General features: G+C 40.6%; 1 protein-coding gene across 2 annotated transcripts in view; it reads left to right on the forward strand.

Annotated features, from left to right (window-relative positions):
* The window catches only part of PTPN13 (protein tyrosine phosphatase non-receptor type 13), an 83,138-nt gene that overhangs the window by 46,249 nt on the left and 18,511 nt on the right, over nucleotides 1-18,378 (forward strand). Inside the window, exons 9-25 of one of the 2 annotated variants that reach the window (XM_057379636.1) lie at nucleotides 116-335; nucleotides 1,293-1,367; nucleotides 1,477-1,651; nucleotides 1,859-2,012; nucleotides 2,146-2,284; nucleotides 2,713-2,865; nucleotides 4,170-4,352; nucleotides 5,266-5,428; nucleotides 7,848-8,271; nucleotides 8,439-8,536; nucleotides 10,399-10,455; nucleotides 11,831-11,923; nucleotides 13,253-13,360; nucleotides 14,056-14,187; nucleotides 14,431-14,897; nucleotides 15,857-16,000; nucleotides 17,740-17,833. In XM_057379636.1, the coding sequence (XP_057235619.1) occupies nucleotides 116-335; nucleotides 1,293-1,367; nucleotides 1,477-1,651; nucleotides 1,859-2,012; nucleotides 2,146-2,284; nucleotides 2,713-2,865; nucleotides 4,170-4,352; nucleotides 5,266-5,428; nucleotides 7,848-8,271; nucleotides 8,439-8,536; nucleotides 10,399-10,455; nucleotides 11,831-11,923; nucleotides 13,253-13,360; nucleotides 14,056-14,187; nucleotides 14,431-14,897; nucleotides 15,857-16,000; nucleotides 17,740-17,833 (2,879 nt within the window). The remainder of the gene's footprint in view (nucleotides 1-115; nucleotides 336-1,292; nucleotides 1,368-1,476; nucleotides 1,652-1,858; nucleotides 2,013-2,145; nucleotides 2,285-2,712; nucleotides 2,866-4,169; nucleotides 4,353-5,265; nucleotides 5,429-7,847; nucleotides 8,272-8,438; nucleotides 8,537-10,398; nucleotides 10,456-11,830; nucleotides 11,924-13,252; nucleotides 13,361-14,055; nucleotides 14,188-14,430; nucleotides 14,898-15,856; nucleotides 16,001-17,739; nucleotides 17,834-18,378) is intronic. The other variant, XM_057379637.1, reaches the window with a different exon arrangement.

Consider the following 18,378-nt stretch of genomic DNA (forward strand, 5'->3'; position numbering starts at 1 on the left):
GTAGCATTTGACAAGTGGTGTTTGTGCTCTGTTATTCCACTCAGGGATGTGCTTGAAGCAGCAGAATGTCTTGGGCATAGCTGCTGATCTGTCATTCCCCCTGATTGTCCTACAGGCAACCTGAAGCTCCATTTGAAGGCAAACTGATAAGCCAGGAAGTGATGCTGAAGCGTCAGGAAGAAGAAATGATGCAACTGCAAGCCAGAATGGCTCTGAGGCAGTCCCGGCCCAACCTCTACCCAGGGGATGCAATTAGATCCTCAATGCTTGACATCACCAGAGATCCGCTGAGGGAAATAGCCCTGGAAACAGCCATGACACAAAGRAAACTGAGGGTAAGGCCCTGGTCTCAGGGGAACTCCTGTTTTCAGTGAAACAGAGCAGTGTCTTGACTGAAACTCTCATACGTGGGATTCATAAACTGGATCCTGTAATAAACAGTCATCAGCAGATCAAATACCAGGTGTTTGGTGTTGGCCTACTTTCACAGGGTAAAGTTTCTGAGATTTTGTGGCATTAGTGGCTACAGATCCTAAAGTGGCATCAAGAGATGCTAAAACAGACAGCAAGACTCGACAATTGCATCAATTAAACAATGTAGCATCCTAACAAAGGTAGGGCGTAGGTTTTCTCCTGTATTCTGTGGTGTCTTCAGCCACTTCTTTTGCATTTCTCTTAGTGGAATGTGGATGTGCCCCGCCATCGTCAGAGGTTTTTTAATGAACAAGTTGGGAAGGTAGAGAGAGAGAGAGAGAGAGAGAGAGGACTCCTTTGGCCAATAAATTCACCTTATGTGCAAAGCCCCTTTGTTTTCCCAGCTGTCTTGGTATGTGGGTGAAATAGAAAATTACAGAGGAAGAGTGAGACAGAGGTATATAAGTAAATAGAGTGTCTGATGTGTAGGGTAGAYGATGGTTTGATGCCCTCTGCTGCTACTTTCCATGAAATGGATAGTTTTGGTATTTTTTTTAGTAAAGATGGGAAAACTTGAAGACTCGGGGGCTTGCTGCCACGACACAAGGTAGTAATTTCTGTATCTGTCTCCAGTCCATTGCATTAAGATGAATTAGTTCATGTAGGTTTTGACTAACCAGGTTGGTTCCTCTTACTGTCCCYCATCCATTAGGAGGTTTTTGTGAAGAAGTTTTGCATAAAGTACACAGTAGGTAGCAGGCAATTACCAGATTTTAGCCTTTGGTCCCTCTTTTGCATTTGCAGGGCAGGAATTAACTGTGCCTTAGCCTCTTGCTCCAGAAACACMGTGTTCATTCATACTCTTTTGTGATTTGCAGAATTTCTTTGGCCCAGAGTTTGTGAAAATGACGATTGAGCCATTYGTATCCTTGGATCTGCCCAAGTCTATCTTGGTAAGGAAGGGGGTGTTCAACCATTTGGGGCAGGGAAAGTGTTTCAAACCAACAAATGTGGTTTTGTCACAAGTGTGAATGTTGAGAGATTTTATTTCATAAAATGCAGACTAAGAAAGGCAAGAGTGATGACACCAGGCGAAAAKTAAATGTGATGCTTCTGAGTGGGCAGAAGCTGGAGCTGACCTGTGATACCAAAACCATATGTAAAGATGTCTTTGATATGGTTGTTGCCCATATTGGCTTGGTGGAGCATCACTTCTTTGGATTGGCTACTTTAAGAGGTAAGAATAACTACTAAATTATTYCTTCTGCCCTTGTTCAGTATTCCCCTTAAGAGGTGTTGTGCTTATTAAGTCATTGTTAGTCAACAGAAAACTTTGATGTAAATACCCAGTTTCAGAGTTATAAATCTGGTCTTTATCCTCCATCTGGAGAAAATACTTGGTTTTAATCCTTTTACCCATGTGYTTCTCTTATGTTTGTGGCAGACAATGAGTTTTTCTTCGTTGATCCTGACATAAAGCTAAGTAAAGTAGCTCCAGAAGGATGGAAAGAAGAGCCAAAGAAGAAGAACAAGCTTCCTGTCAACTTCACTCTGTTTTTTCGCATTAAGTTCTTTGTGGATGATGTCAGTCTTATACAGTGAGTGTATGACATTTTTTACAGCCCCTTGAGCCCTAAATTTATGGACTGAAATTCAGTATTAGTTAAATACTGGAGTACCAAAGATRGTGTGAGGTTTTTTTCATGGTTTTGTTTTATGTTCCTGTTGTAGACACACGCTGACCTGTCACCAGTACTACCTGCAGTTGCGGAAGGACATCTTAGAAGACAGRATGCACTGTGATGATGAGACAGCCCTATTATTAGCATCCCTAGCTCTCCAGGCTGAGTATGGAGATTACCAGGCAGAGGTAYATCATCAATTTTGCCTTTGATCTTGTTGACCTGTGATCTCGYGGCTTCATTAAAGACTGGACTGTGGTCTGCCACACATGCTCCGCAGCTCTGCCCCAGACTGGAGGCTCAGCAGATAGGCTCTTGGCAGGTTTCACTCTGAGGAGGTGTTCCTGAAGTCTAACACTGRTAGTTGCAGAACTTAGTTCAAGATCTGGATGTTAAAGCCTTATTTTTTCAGTGGAAATAGAGTCAGACTTGAATATGGAGACGCTGATGTGAAATCTGGGTCCAGACTGAGACTGTGGTTCCCTCCCCTTACTCAGAATCATATGATCCTCTGAGTTGGAATGAATAGTTGTTTGTAAAAATTAATRTTTATGCCTCAGTCATGCTCATGGGGTAGTATATGGAGGTGCCATCACAGAAATGTTTCATGTTGCAGGTGCACGGCTTGTCCTATTTCAGACTAGAACACTATGTCCCAGCTAGAGTGATGGAGAAACTGGATCTGTCCTACATCAAGGAAGAGCTGCCAAAACTGCACAGCACTTATGTGGGTGCCTCTGAGAAGGAGACAGAGTTAGAATTTCTGAAGGTAAGTGGGCAGCAATCAGCTTCCTTCATCTGTGACTTGAGAATTCCCTTGTTGGAATATGGGTRCCTGGACTTGGAGTGAAAGCGCAATTAAACAACTCAGGGTCTGAGTAACAGTGAAAGGAAGAAAGCTGAAAACATTTTGTCCTGAGGAGGTATCATAACAAGCAAAAAGAAACTGTAACAGATGGGAAGTTTTCTCAGTTTTTTCCAGTCAGCAGTCTTAGCTCAAGCTAGTTAAAAGCAACTGTTGATCCTTGTGTTTGCTCTAAAAGAAGCTGTGTCTATGAGGCAGCACCCCCTGTATTCTCCATGTCTTTTGTTTTTTTCTGTGGAGGGGGAAAACCCCCACAAATTATGAAAAGATGTGTTACAGCTTATACTGTGCATGGTGCTCGGTATGAAGCAAGCCAGAAGCATTGCCAAGAAGCATTTCTTGTGCAGGTTCTATGTAAGATGATAGAAAAGCTATTATCTACAGATGTATTTGGATTATTCTAAAAGGACCCATTGAGAAATCTAATTATGGTGTTTGCTTGTGGGATAATAATCAGGTTCTGCCTTAATAAAAATGAGTTCAGCAGGTAAAGGTTTGCTGCTGAAAGACCAAATAACCATTTTACTTTAATTCCACAGCCACACTGTTCCACAGTCTCTTTGAGTACGTGATAGAAGACACACTTACYTTGCCCTAAATTTGTTGCTCATTTTACAGAAGTCTTCTTGAAACTTAGCCACAGAGAACAAAGTAGGGGACCTGATCCTAGCTAAAACCTAGCGTGGCTGGGGACTGGTGTGAGCAGCAGATTCTCTTGTTTGTTTCATTACATCAATGAAGAGACAACAGGGATTAATGACAGGGGGTGCAAAATGAGTGTAACTGCCTCTTTTGGTAGTTATGAAACTTTAATATGATCACAGAATTCCAGTGTTAATGTCATTCTGTTTTTAAAAATATGTTAATAACTAGTGCATCTGTCTACTTGCAGTTTTTTGCTAACAGCTGATTTGTGYAAATGTGATTTATTCACATGTGTTCTCTGTTTGTGCTTTCCCTGTTTGATTTTAATAAACATTAGGTTCATTTGCTGTAGTTTGGCAGGTCAGGGGGTACTACCAAGACTTAAAACCCTCTGTAAACTGTAAGTGGAATCACCAGGTGGAGAGGGTTCTGTTTGCTAAAATCCCTACATCTGTGTGCATACATGAATCCATTTATWGAGAGGTGTAATATCTGTGTTGTGGTGTGACAACAATGGCCTCAGCTTCATACTCATACAAGTTTCATTGCATTGATCTGTACAGTTGTGTCAGAGGCTCACAGAATATGGGGTTCACCTTCATCATGTGCTGCCTGAGAAGAGATCCCAAACAGGTATCCTTCTGGGAGTGTGCTGCAAAGGAGTTGTCATTTTTGAAGTTCACAATGGTGCCCGTACACCTGTACTACGCTTCCCATGGAGAGAGACAAAGAAAATATCCTTCAGTGTAAGTTGATCTCTTTTCCGCTGTTTTGCARCGTAATCTGACTGTGTTTTGTTTGGCTGTTGTATGATTGGATTGAAATAGGAGTTTTCATGTTTTAAATGTTTTGGGTTTTTTTCTTAGCGTGCATGGACGAGGATTGTGRAAGAGCACCAGACTGAGAATCCTGCATTAGAGGAGTGGGTACTGGCAAATGCCAGCACTCAGTGTAACTAGGAGATGCAGCCATGTTGCTTTTAAGTTGTATTTCCAAGAGTTGTTAAGATAAATGATGATAGATAACAAGCTGACACTTGATCTGGACAATGTCAGCCAGCTTGAGTGGGTGCACCATAATCTGGTGATCATGTGTCAGTTTTTAATGAGGCATTGAGCTTCAAATGCTTACCTTTGAAAAAGCACTTCAAATTCTATCTCATACCTTACTGAAAAGCTACAGCCTGTTTCATCTGTGATATGATTTTAACTAGAATTGATAAATTGATGTTTGAAAATTAMTAAAAAGATAAGTTCAAGGCCTGGAACATTAACTGATAGATTTCTTTATTAGATCAGCATTTAGTCAGTTTTCTCTTCAATGGCAGCATCCCTTGTGCTTTACTCTTTGAAAACCCCATCCTGCAAAATATAATAGTTCTGGTTGTCATTGCTCAGTCATTGAGCATTGTCATTGCTCACTAAAAGTAACAGAGACGGATTAAATAATAATCAAGCACCTTCTCATCTGGCCCAGGAGTAGCTACTTTGTGTATCTCAAATTACTTTTGACTCCTGTTTTAACAGAAATCTCTCCCATCAGTGCATTTTGCTTTAGGAAACTTTGAATGCTGTTACTGTGCACAAACAAATACAGAATTCTTTGTAGGCWAAAGGAAATAATATGTCTTGAATTTTTTTTTCTTCCTCCATTGTGTAGAAGAAGAAAATAACTTTGCAGAACACATCAGATGGCATCAAGCATGCCTTTCAGACTGACAATAGTAAGACTTGCCAGTACCTTTTGCATCTCTGCTCCTCCCAGCACAAGTTCCAACTACAGATGAGAACCAGGCAGAGCAACCAAGACACTCAGGACATTGGTAAGAACCGTGCTCCTGTGTTAGCTTTTAACAGCAATCTATATGTATTTTTTTGAGGAGAGAAACTGAGCTGGAGCTTCAGCAGTTCTGCTGAGTGCTGTGTCTCTGGAGGGGTTATACTGTGAAGAGACGTACTAGCTAAGCTTGTTTAGATTTTGTTTGAGGGGTGGGAAAGGAGTTGGGACAGTACAGAAGGGTTGGCACCCAGCAGTTCCTCTAAAGTAAATAGAAACTAAAAATAGGTCACTTATAGTACTTCCCCATTTCATTAAAGGCTTTTGGCATTTTTTCAGAAATATTTTGAAGATATTTCAACAACAGGACTTTTACCTTTTGCTTGATGTGAAAGGAATTTGTTTGATAATGTGGAATTATGGATAAAATGATGTGATCATGGGAGTGCGACTRAAATAGGGAGCATTCCATGATGCTGCATCTCTAAGCTGTGGGTACAGCTGTCCTTATTTTCCTTAGTGTTGGGTGGACCTAGTTAGGAAAAACTGATTTTAGTCAGTTTGCTTCGTAATTTGTGTGCATAAGAGAAAATCTAAAGACATTCTTTTTAGATAGAAAATATTAATTGGACATTAATCACTGAAAAAATGCTCTGTACTARTTTCTTCACTGTTTGGAGCAGAGCTCACTTGGCTGGCTGGCCTTCAGCATGGTCTAGAAGTCCTTTTTGGCCGGTCTGCCTGCTCATTCTTTCTTTGTTCCCTGTTTTTATCTGTCTGCATTCCAGTTGCTTTTAATCCAGTCTTCCACTAGTGTAGCTGAGATGGAGTTTGACCCCATTGCTGTGGATATTGTGATCTCTAATTGAAAAAAAAAAGGAAAAGAGGAGGGGTGGGAGTGTGAAAAGGCATGTGGCAACTATCCAGCCTTTTTTCTGTTCTGTTGGGCTCAGCCAGCTTCAGGCAAAGAAATAGGACCAAATGACTTRGAAACTTTCTACCATTCTCTGATTTAGTGTCTGCTTATCCTGAATTGCAGAGAAAAGCAATACATGAAAGGCTTTCTTGGCTAAGCAAACTTGGTTGCTCTTAACAGATGAAGTATGTGTTGTGCTGTGGGAGTCTGGAAAATGATAGTTTGCTTCTGTGCAGTGCAGATCACTTGGAATTCAGTGGTCTCAGATTCCACCAGTCATTAGTAATCAGTAGCAAACAAATCAGCATTATGGTTAATTCCATTACACTGATTATTAGAAGTAAAACAAAACAAGAAATTTGYTGTTGGCATAACTTTACTAMCTACACCAATGCATTAATTTGTCAGTAAAAGYTGGTAGTTGAAGCACTTGGCAGAATAATAAAGAAAAGGACATACAACAGTAAGGAAAATTGTCAAGAAAAGGGCATTCTGGATTCCAGAAAGGTTAACCCTAAATCAGAAATCTATGCTTTTCCTAAGATTTCCCTGTGAACTGTCTCTAAGACAGCAGTGTTGTTTATGAAAACCTTTAAAGTCTCTAACTAGCCAACAAGTTACCACATCATATCAAGCTCCTGTGTGAGAGCCAAGCCACAGGAACTGAACTGCTAGCCTTAGGAGGCAGTTAGGGTAATAGATATGAGCCCTGCTCAGCTTTGCTCTGAATTAAGAGGGGTTTAGGCTAAGATGTGTTATGAATTTGCTTTCAGCTAAGAACATCCAYGCAGACAGTTCCCACGACTCAGCTGACAGTAATTTAATTACAGTCCAAAACCTGTTCCTTGCTGCTGCTTAAGGGAATCCTTGCTAATGAGTCAAAAAGTCTGGCAAACCCTGTCAATATTTTCTGTTTCATGCTAGGATGTTTGTGGCAGGGGAGGTCCTTAAGTGCACCTGAGAGCGCTGGTGCTTTGTAACCAGGTATAGATGCTGCCAAGCCCCCATGGCTTTGCAGCTGTACTGGAAATGTGGAGGGGTTCATGCAAAGAAAACAAAGCAATGGRTGGATGGAAGTTTGGTAGGATCTGATAGTGTGGAGATGGGGAAGCCATTTGTTCAAATCCTGGAAAAGGCTTTTATGAGCAGATGAAAGGAAGTGCGGTCTTTCAGGTCACTTAGCTTGAGGATATTATTTGTTTTCCAGACGGAGATGATGTGCYTACGTATAAGGCACAGCAGTTTTACAGGGAATACGAATCTTCATGCTAATAAGAGGACAAATATTCTGCTATTCTGTGGTTTTGGGCTTTGGGTTAATGTGATGTCATGCACTCCAAACTTTGCTTCCTGAGCAAACTCTGTAGTGGGTGTTTGTATGTCTCTGATGATGGTACATTCTGCTGAGCATCTTGGCAAGATACATTTTGTCTGAGTTGRTTGTTTAAAAAGCGTGCTTTACACAAGGTGGTCACACTGGCTCTACTGAATAACTTCAATTGTTTGGATTTTGGTTTGTTGTTTTGTTTTTTTTTTTAAATTTCTACAGAAAGGGCTTCATTCAGGAGCCTGAACCTTCACGCAGACTCTGTCAAAGGCTTCAACATGGGCCGAGCCATCAGTACTGGCAGCCTGGCCAGCAGCACTCTGAACAGACTCGCTGTCAGACCCCTGTCTGTCCAAGCAGAGATCCTCAAGAGACTGTCCTGCTCTGAGCTCTCGCTCTTTCAGCCACTTCCTGGCTCTGCAAGGGACAAGAATGAGAAGACTTCGTGGGAGGAAAGACCCAGAGTTATGAGCAAGTCATTTCACGATCTGAGTCAGAGTCACATCTCTGTTTACCCCACAAGGAAAAATGTTATTACTGCTTTGGACTCTTCCCCCAAAAAAATAGAAGATATAATGGGAAGGGTCTTTCAGCAAATGCCAAAATTTGATACTGGATCAGCAGCAGGAGCATTAAAACAGAGCAAGTAAGAGTCTCTCTGACCACCCTGCCATATCTTTGTGTACAGTCAATGTACATTTTGCATCAGTTTTGATTTATTATTCATGCCATTATTTTATTACATTGATCCTTCCCTCTCCCAACTTCCTCTTCCCTCTGTCTGGTTCCCCTTCTCTCCTTCTCCCCTTTAAGTTCAAAATCTCATGCAGGTTTAAGTAGAAGCCCTGAAAGAAAGAAAAATGAATCAGACTCATCATCCATTGAAGATACCGGTCAAGCCTATGTTGTAGGTCAGCATGCACAAAATAATATTACTGTATTTACTAACTAACCTCTAAAATTGCTTTGGGTGTAATGCTTTGATATATTTATTAACTGATGGTAATACCTTGATTTGGAAAAGGGAGCAGAGTATCACATGTTAAAGCAGTCTAGACCAAGTGCCTTTGTTCCTGTATAATTATTGCAGTGAATCAAAAATATCTTCCTTTGGTCAGCACCAGTCTGCCCACAGGGTGTAAAGTAAAAGCTGTTGCAGAAAACATCTTCCAGGTTGTCACTTCAGGGTATTATTTGGCTGTATAGATCTTTGACTAATTTGCTAGTCTTCACAGTCTCTGAAGGTTGAACTTTTTTAGTGKTTTCTGTGGAAAGGATGTAGGGAGTGATTTGTTGGAAGTGGCTCAGTTTGGTATAAGCTGGCTATTGGCTGGTACCTCTGAGTAACTGCATAGTTTGGGGTCTTTTTCTTTTATCTGTTGGGGGKTTTGCATTTTGGGGTTTTCTTTTTGTTCAGATAGAATAAATTAGGGTAATTATTTTTTTTGTAGTACACTAGATGTTTCATAACAACACTTTTGTAGTGAGGTAAGCCAGATGTACTTACTCCATTTTCTTGGCAAAGACTGGAGTGCATACAAGTCGTCTTATTGGCACTAAAAGAGAGAGTTCACATTAAAAAATATTAATAGCATATGAATAGACTTAAACTAACATGCTGGATTATTGAACATGAATTTTTAATATTTGTGTGTCACGAGGTTCTAGAAGGTTCCCTGTTATAACAATAGAAACTACAGTGACTGAAATATTTGCAGCCTTAGCTTGCTTGTTTGCTTTGCTGTAATTAAGAACAGTTGCAGAAAAAGTGGGAGATGGTTAAGTTTCTGGGGATGTGAGTCAGTATAAACAAACTTAAAAAAAAAAAAAACAAAAAAAGCAAACGGAGTGTGACATCCTGCATCTGCCCCCAGTGCACTTGAAACCAGGAGTGACTTGGGAACGATGCTTTTTYGGTCCTGAAAGCATAAACTGCTCAAGAGTGAGCTGAGGCATACAAGTTCTGTAGTGACTGCTTGCAGCTATTTGCTCTTTGCTTTTAGTTTTACAATTAATATTATCATGTGCTCACCCATAATCTTCTGGGCAGCTGTTCTGGTGAGGATGTTAGCTACATGTTAGAAAGTCCTGCTGAATCACACTGCCTGTGCTGAGGGACACAGGTTCTTTGTGTGGTAAAACACATCAGATGAAACTTTAGGGTTCATAGGTTTGGAGAAGGCCAGGGCTGCTTTCCTAARGAGCTTGAGTTATCTTACCTCATTTCCTTTCATATGTTGGTACATTTATTATCTTATCTCTTTAAAGTAGAGTCATATTTGCTTGGCTGTAATTTTGAAGAAAGTATGATTCTATATGCAAATAATTTTTAGTAGAAATAGTTCAAGTTGCTTGTTAGTGCAGCAGCTTATTTATTCCTTTATAAAATCTTAGAAGAGTCCTGTGTTGGTTTATTAAGTTCAGCATATTCATGCAGTACYGATAGAAAATAGAGTCTTTGACTTCATTGCTTAAGATTCATTACTTTTATCTGCAGTTAACCATGGTCATAAAGGCCAAACCTCTGTCCTTCCTTTAACTCATTGCCTTTGCATGAGCTACCATCTGTCTGAGCCTTGAACTACAACCAAAGTACATGAGGAATTTGGATCTGCTAATGCAAAATTACTTTTATGTTTATTAATTTTTAAAAGAAGTAGTTTGATATTGTGAATGAGCTCATGTATACTGTATTAAGTCTAAAATACTTCTTGGTAGGTTTTGTATTTAAAAAATTTGATAATARTGTCTAATATTTCCATTCATGTCACAGGTGTTAGTATGAATACTTCAGAAAATCTTCTGTCATCAGCAGCATTAAAAGAGAGTGGTAAGTTATTAAGTAATATGCCTGTAGAATTAATTCAGGCAGTTTATCAGTCATTTGTCAGATGCTTCACTGCTCTACCTCTCCTGTTTCTTTGGTATTCCGAAGTGCCTCTGCCAGTTAGCTGGATAGGGACTTTTCCTAAATGCAACTCCTAATATTTATTTTGGACTGCTTCTCGGGGGAATGTTTCTGTGTGTAATATTTTTCAAATATGAATMGTGTCTTAGTAGTAAATAGTAAATAGTTTCGTTTAGGACTTGAAGGGTGCTCTTAGCTACCAGATCACACTCTTGAAAACTCATTTCACTTACTTTGAAGATTGCTGGTTCTGTGTTCTCTTTTTAGTTTTTTTCACTTTTTAGGCTTGATATGGTTTTGTGGGGGAAAAAACTCTCTTTCTGGGTGATGTGCAGTCTGCTGCACTCTCCTGCATCACTTCTTTTCTCCTTGTACCAGTCTGTAGAGCTCAGTAGGTTTCTGCAGCTGCAGAATTGCCTCTTGTATATAGGACAAAAGTATCCCAGGCACTCCTGGAAATGAGTATCTTCTGTAGGAAGCAAGTCCATTTGTTCAGACTTGCAGTATGTTGGGGTTTCCTGAAGTTTCGGGAGATTGGGCTTTTTTTGTATTTTTTTTGTTAGTATTTTGTTTTGTTTGCTTGTGGAGTGATATTTTTTTTTGTTGGTTTTTTTGGGGGATTTAGTTGTGTGTTTGTGGGCTGTTCTTTTTTTCTTCACCAAATCCTGCTCCTTGGGTCTCTGAAGTGCCCAGGTCTACTTCAGCCCCATGGGAAGCCTCAGGTGTCACAGAGTTCTGTTGTGAGGATGCAGGGATTTTAGAAGAGGTGGGATCAGCAGCCTGTGGAGTTRCAAATGAGGAAGTAAATTCAAGTTTTTAGTTGATATTTCTAATGTTGGTTGTTTTTAATGAAGAGACACCATTAGGAGAACTCATTGAGTAACCTTTCAGTAACTTCATATAATGAGCCTCAGTTTCAATTTTGCCAATGCACTTGCATCCTCCCTACTCTGCTCATAAGCAGAGCCCATAAACACAGATCTAAATACTTCCCTGACCTGAGACTAATACAGCTGAAGATTCTAGGATTCAGTTATGGTGCCACTCCACAAGACTGTGCCAAGTGCTTTCCTTAGGAGGAATAAAAGATTTTTAACTAGTGAAGATGGAAGTGAGTTAGAAGGGTGGTGGAGCTTTTTTCTGTCTTTGGCCATGGCTTAGAAGATGAAAGCTGGACCCACTAGATCAAAACAGCTTTTCAAGTTATCAGAGAAGTAATATTTTTTAATGGAAAAGAGCTTTAATCCTGAAGGCAAGTGTTGAGTTACAGTCTGATCGCAAAATRTTGGCTTTACAGTTGACTCTCTTCAAACAACACAGAACAGAGTTGCCACACCAGAGAGAGAGATCACTTTGGTGAACTTGAAAAAGGATGAAAAGTTTGGCTTAGGTAAGTGGCTTTAAAACTGCTGCTGACATGTGTTTCTAGAAGCCAAAAACAAAATACAATTTTCTGGTCCGTATTTAAGTATTTATTGTAGGACTGAGTAAAGCAGTGCAGGCAGTAGCTGGATTCTGAAGGCATTTAAGATGCTGAAGCRTGTATTTACTTGATAGCACTTGCTGTGATGTTAAGCAAGTCTGTTTCTCAGTTTTTCCATATTGTAAATGTAGGATAATGTTTATGTTCTGAAGTAGTCATTTTTAAAGTTGGCCTTTAAAGTTTATCTTTGTGTTAAATACAGAATTTTGTCTCTGTGCAAATCTCACAGCTGTGACAGCTTGACTGCTTTAAACAAAACAAAAAAAAAAGTCCTAATAAAGGCATTATGAGCTAATTGTGGAGTATTTTTCTTACTCCTGTGATATCAGATGGAACACTAATTTGAGGTTTAAGGAGCCTGAGAGATGAGATATTTGCATTCCATTCCCTCCTTTACCACTGAGGTTTTATTCATAAACCCACATAATATTTTTCCATGTGAGTAATGAAAAATTTGGTGTCGTTATGTGCTCTAGGAAGGCTCTCTAAAGTTTCCTTAAGGACATTGTTCTGTATGTCATTCAAAATAGGACTGTAGTGTAAATTTGAGGGGGAAGAAAAGGCCGACCAGACAGTAATACATAGTGTTTACACTGCACAGTAATGTACAAGTTGACCAAAAAGGAACAAAATTTAAAAGAAGTGCACCATTTCTCCTCTTTCTTCCCCATGTGATTTGTGGTACTTTGCTGTTTGCTGTTTTAGCTAGAATAGAGAAGACCTGATTTTTTAATTTTTTTTATTTCTTTTTCATCTGGAACATTCTTCCCAGGTTTGACTGGTTGAATGAGCAGGAATAGAAGTCTCAAACTAAAACAGAGAATTGAAAAACTTGGGTAGACATTTAGGTGAAACATCTAACAATGGAGAAAAACAAATTTTTAAGTGATAGAGAACAAATTTCAYCTGCTCAGCAAATGTACACTTCATGTCATGTCATGTGTTTGTGTGTGTTTCTCTTGCCAGAGTTGACTTCTCTTGCCTTTGCTGGAGTGTCTTGGACAGACAGACCAAGTCTGAATCAATTGCTCAAAACAGACTATACAATAAGGCCTAATCAAAAAGCTCTGTTGTTTGTTTCCAGGTCGATTTAAGTTAGGGGTGTATTGGTTTTTTTTACTTGACATTTTATTAGAATGACTAAGTTTTTGTTGGTTCTAAAACATGGATTTGTGTTGYGTTGAGTTACACAGTGATCACTGACATTTTTGCCTGCTCTGGGTCTTTTTTTCCTAGGCTTTCAAATAGTTGGTGGAGAGAAGACAGGGAAACTTGATCTGGGAATTTTTATTCATTCAGTTAYTCCTGGAGGGCCAGCTGATTTGGAAGGAACTCTAAAACCAGGTGAATGGAGTAAAATTCCTTCTATGGCTCTGGGTGTCATAGTCCCTCACAATGGTGACTYTCAGTTACCTTCCAGATAATTTCTGGAAACTGTTGATACTTCTTTGTTAAACCATACAAAACCAACAGTCATTCAAATCAAAGCAAAAATTATAAAGCTTGAAGTGGCAGAAAATTGAAGTTACACATAAAGATAAGGGTTTTATYTTCCATTGTGTCTCTTGTAGATGCGTTGTAATGTAAATTTTTTTAAAACKCAATATCCATGCTTTGATTTTTTAAAAAAGTGAAATAGAACCATATACTATAGCCATAACTATGGTGGGGGAGGAGGAGAAAATGTTTTTGGATGTTTTTTCTCATTTTAGTCAAACTGCATATTGTTCATTTAACTTCTGATTTCTGCTTTTTCGTTTGCTTTTTAACAGCATAAGACAAGGTAGAAATAATATGGAAAGTTTTGGCAGATTTAAAAAGAGGAAATATTCATAACCAGTTCTTGTGTTCTGGTTTGTTTTGGGGTTTGGCTTTTTTAKTTTTTTTWATGATYAGAGTTCCTTATTCCAGCTTCACTTGAATTGTAGTTATTTTTAATCCATGCATTGTGTACAGGTTGTAAGACCTGTACTCCACATTGTCACTGATGGGTAAAAATGTGGATGTTAGACTGTATCTGAACAACCCCTTTTGTGCAGGACACCGCCTCATATCCATAAACAGCACGAGTTTGGAAGGCGTCAGCCACCACGCGGCGTTGGAAATCCTGGAGAACGCTCCTGAGGACGTGACACTGGTTATCTCCCAGCCCAAGGACAGGCTGTCCAAAGGTAGGGAGCTGCTCCTGTAGGCAGCCCCAGCTGCTGTGGGCTGGAATTGTGTGCAGAGCCAGAATGAAGAGGTGTGTGAGGGAAACCTTCGGTGAGGGCACACCGGGCACGGTGGGAACTGAGAACTTTCTGTGGGATACCAGGCGGGTAAAACCTTACTCGGGTGTAAGCTGAGAGATGGGTGTCGTGCTCCAGATAAGGTGCTGCCAGCTGCTGATGGCTGTCTTGTCTCCTGCTTTTCAGCATCATCTAACACTGCTCATATCAGTAATGGAGCCAGGGGTTACTTGAGGAGGCCCTCGTCGGTGCAGGACAACGAGGCAGAGTCCTCTTCAGAAGAACACAACCGGTGCCGTGGGCACCAGAGGGCTGTGTCGGGGAGCCTGTCTGGATTGTCGGCAGGCAAGCGGGATGGAAGCATGAGCTCCCAGGATTCCAGAACCGAGAGTGCCAGCCTGTCCCAGAGCCAGCCGGCAGGCTTCTTTGGCAAGCGTGCCAGTGGGAGAGCCCAGCAGGATGCTCAGCATGGCAGYGATCCTCAGGCTGGGGTTTCAAAGGTGATCGAGAAGAGAAGATCCTCATCAGACAGTGCTCGAGCCAAAAATAAAAGGCCTGGGGTAGTGGAGCCTGTGGAGTACTCCGACCGAGGGGATTCTGACATGGATGAAGCAACTTACTCCGGCAGTCAGGAGCAGCAGCCAGCTAAAAAGGCATAGTGGATTTCATATGAATATTTCCCATCCATGTGAGAGTGGTATTGAAACAGCTGTCGCTGGGTGTCAGGATGGAGGGGAAGAGCAGCCTAGCCCAGCCTGCAGCTAATGCTAATAGCTGATTTCTGATAGCTTGGTGCTTTTGTTCAAAATAAATGGGAGAAAGTCACTTCCGTGACTTGTGAAACAACTTCCAGCTTTCCAATGTCACAAGATGTGTCTTACTAGAGGCAGATTGTGCTTTGGGATGAACCTATAGTGTGCATGCTGAGGCTGGTAGGAAACCTCCTTTCTATTCTGTGTGTTTGTCCAATACGTTCACAATCTAGTGACCACCCCTGGAGGTAAGTTTATTCACTTGGCAGATAAATGAAGATTTTCCTAGAGGAAAGTAGGAGTGATGCATCTGGAGTGGGTAGCAGTAGAACTCATTGTCTTTTGGGATTGATCTAGTCCATGAAAAGCTGCTCTTGTGCATTAAAATTCAGCAGTCATGCTCTTGAGCAGACACAGCTTGCTGCTTCACCTTTCCAAAAGTGCACAATGACAAGTACTACAAATTTATTTCCAGCTTGCAGTGAATCCTGAGTTCAGCTGTTGGAGGTTATTCAATTAAATTGTGGCAGCTCCGGCAAATTAATTGAAAAGATTTTAGGCTGCTGTACTGCTCAAATACTTCAGCTGTAACCAGCTCACTTTCACTGAAGATTCAGCTGCTAAAGGCCAAGCATATTTCTGTGCTAAACCWGTTCAGTGGCAGGAATGGAGGAGTTGAAGCAGTGAGCCTTGAGTCTAATTGACCTTTTGCCATGTGTACTCCTCCAGGCTGTGTCTGATTCAAAACCCCACCCTTTAGGGTCTTGGCTGATAACATGTGTTCTAAAGACAAATCATTGTCTCTTTTTSTTTTGTTTGTTTCTTTTTCTTTCTTCTTTTTTTTCTTTCTTTTAATAAAGGATTCTACCTCATCGAATACAGCAAACAAAGTGATTTCTAAAAAGGTTTCTGCAACCCTTCTTAAACCTGGAGATATCTTTGAGGTTGAACTAGCAAAAAAAGATAACGGCTTGGGAATAAGTGTCACGGTACTGTTTGACAAGGTTTTTAGATGTTTTCTCTTTTTCTCTACTCCCAGCAACCCATTAAATTGCTAAATTACAAGGAAGCAAAAAGTTTTTTAAATCACTATTAATTATATAGATTTACTGATGTGTGATCAATCTTACCAAAGCTGAAAAGTAATACTGTTTTATGTCCTTTGTTGTTTGCCCTGTAAGTAATTCTTGTTTTTTGTTTTATGGTGGAGCCCCAAAGTCCTAATAGACTCTTATCACAGATGCTGCTTTGTGAGTACAAAAGGCGAGATGGTCTTTGTCCCTTGCTGCCTAATCTTGTGGCAAATTTACAAGGAAGGAAGTGAGACCCTCCCTGACTGGCAATGGAAGCGGTAGTGTTATTGGAGAGTATCTGTGCACGCTCACACACATTCACTATGTTCAATGTTCTCCCTCTGCTGGAGAAAAGGCAGAAAGCCAAAAGCTACTTCGACCCAAATGAGACCTGGGTGACACTGCTTTCTTGCAATATGAGACAAAAATACATTTTTTTAAGACCGGTTTCTCTTCAGGCTATAAAATTTTGAAGGTAGCTTTATGTTTAGGGCCTGTCATGCTGCAGAAGGTGCTTCAGGGAAGAAGAGAATAATTTATAACTGAGGTGCACRCATTTTCCACTGCTTCTGTTCTTACACTAAAAAATACGTTTTAGTATTTTCAYATTGAGCTATTTTCAGTGGAGCAAGGATTTGCAGGCTTAGCTCTGTTTCCATATATATGGTGAGGACTGTAAGAGGAGCAGAATGAAATTCTGCTGTGTTGGCATCCCAGTCTATTCAAAGTCATGCTGCTTTGTCAAGCGTTTAGCTTGAGACAGTCGGAGGATCAAAGGTTGAGCAGGTGTTGGTTACTGAGTAGCATYAGGCCTGCTCTATGCATACATTGGCTTTGTAGGAGATGTTAGAGATGCCAATGCAGAGATTTCCCTTAAGGGGTGACCAAGAGGTGTCTTCACTGACCTTTGCTTTCCCAGCCTCCTTTGTGCCTCTGCATTGTTTCCCTGCACAGTGGTGATGAGGAAGGGTGCAATTACCTGTCGGTTAAGTTCTCACACATAGTAGTGGATGCTTTGGGAGTGAGCATTAATACRTTCTTGGTCTTCCTCTTCCCTCCAAGTTTGTGGAGCAGCAGTGAGCCAGAACCCCACAATGGTTTAGGATGGAAGGGACATTCAAAGATCATCTAGCCCTACCCCTGCTGCTATCAGCAGAAAGACTAAGGCACTCCAAAAACACTGTCAGTTCAGCTTGAGCAGTTTTTTACAGCTCAGATATTCAAACATGTCTGAGCCGAGAAAATGCAGCACTTCTTAATTTCCTGTTACATTCCCGAAGTTGTGTTGGAGTAGGACACTGCATGGGCATGCATCTCCTGCTTTGGCATGCTGTGCTCTTGCACATCTCTGAGCTTTGGTGTGCATGCAAGCATGTGAAGTCCAACAGGATGCAGACATTTCTGCTGAAGGACATTTATTTGTGTTTTGTGCGTTTGCATTGTGATGCATTGTGTTTTTACAATCTTCCCACCCCAACTTCATTCATAGCAAATTGCATGACTGCACAGAACATGCTTCATGTAACATTTTGATTTTGTCAGTTTTTTTTTCTACATGCCAGTAGCCCAAATGCTTCCTAAGTACAGTTTTCCTTGTGTGACACTGTGTTTAATTACTAAATATTCTATTTGCAAAAAGACTAACAATCCTATTTTTACTTTCTGTTTAGGGTGGTGTAAATACTAGCATAAGRCATGGTGGTATTTATGTGAAAGCAGTTATTCCCAAGGGAGCAGCTGAAGCAGATGGCAGAATAGAAAAAGGTAGTATTTCCATTCCTTCAATGGGGACCCTTAATGTGAAAAAAGGGCAGAGGGCTGTCTGTGGTGGACTTGACAATATCCTGTGGCCTAGAAGCCAGCACTCTGTTTGTCATCATACCTTTTTCATTGGGAAGATCTGTTTTCCCAAGCTATTGCAGTTGTCATTTTAAATGTTGCCTTGATAGCTAATTCTGCAGGTGAAGATTAAAAAACTAATGTAGARCAAGTGCAGAACCAGCAGTGCTGAGGCTGGAGGGGAAAAATAGGAGATAGGCTGTGAGATTTTTATTCTCTAAAGCAGCCTGTGTTAAAGGAGAACRCTTCTCTGTTCCAGGCACAGAGAGAGAGGGCTTTGTATTATTTGTGGCCTTCTTGCTTGGCATGCCTGGCAACTCAGTTCATAAAATGCTGTAATTGTTACGGCTCTTCTTGTTTGTAAGCCAGGCCRCATTCTTCACTAAAATCAGAATTCCCACTGTGGACCAAGATTTGTTTTAACTAAAGAGGCTGAGTTCTGTGCCTGTCATTCTGATGGTTAACACTAG

The sequence above is a fragment of the Malurus melanocephalus genome, unplaced genomic scaffold (assembly GCF_030028575.1).
Source record: "Malurus melanocephalus ecotype Western Australia unplaced genomic scaffold, MMel_1.1 scaffold_413, whole genome shotgun sequence".
NCBI lineage: Eukaryota > Metazoa > Chordata > Aves > Passeriformes > Maluridae > Malurus > Malurus melanocephalus.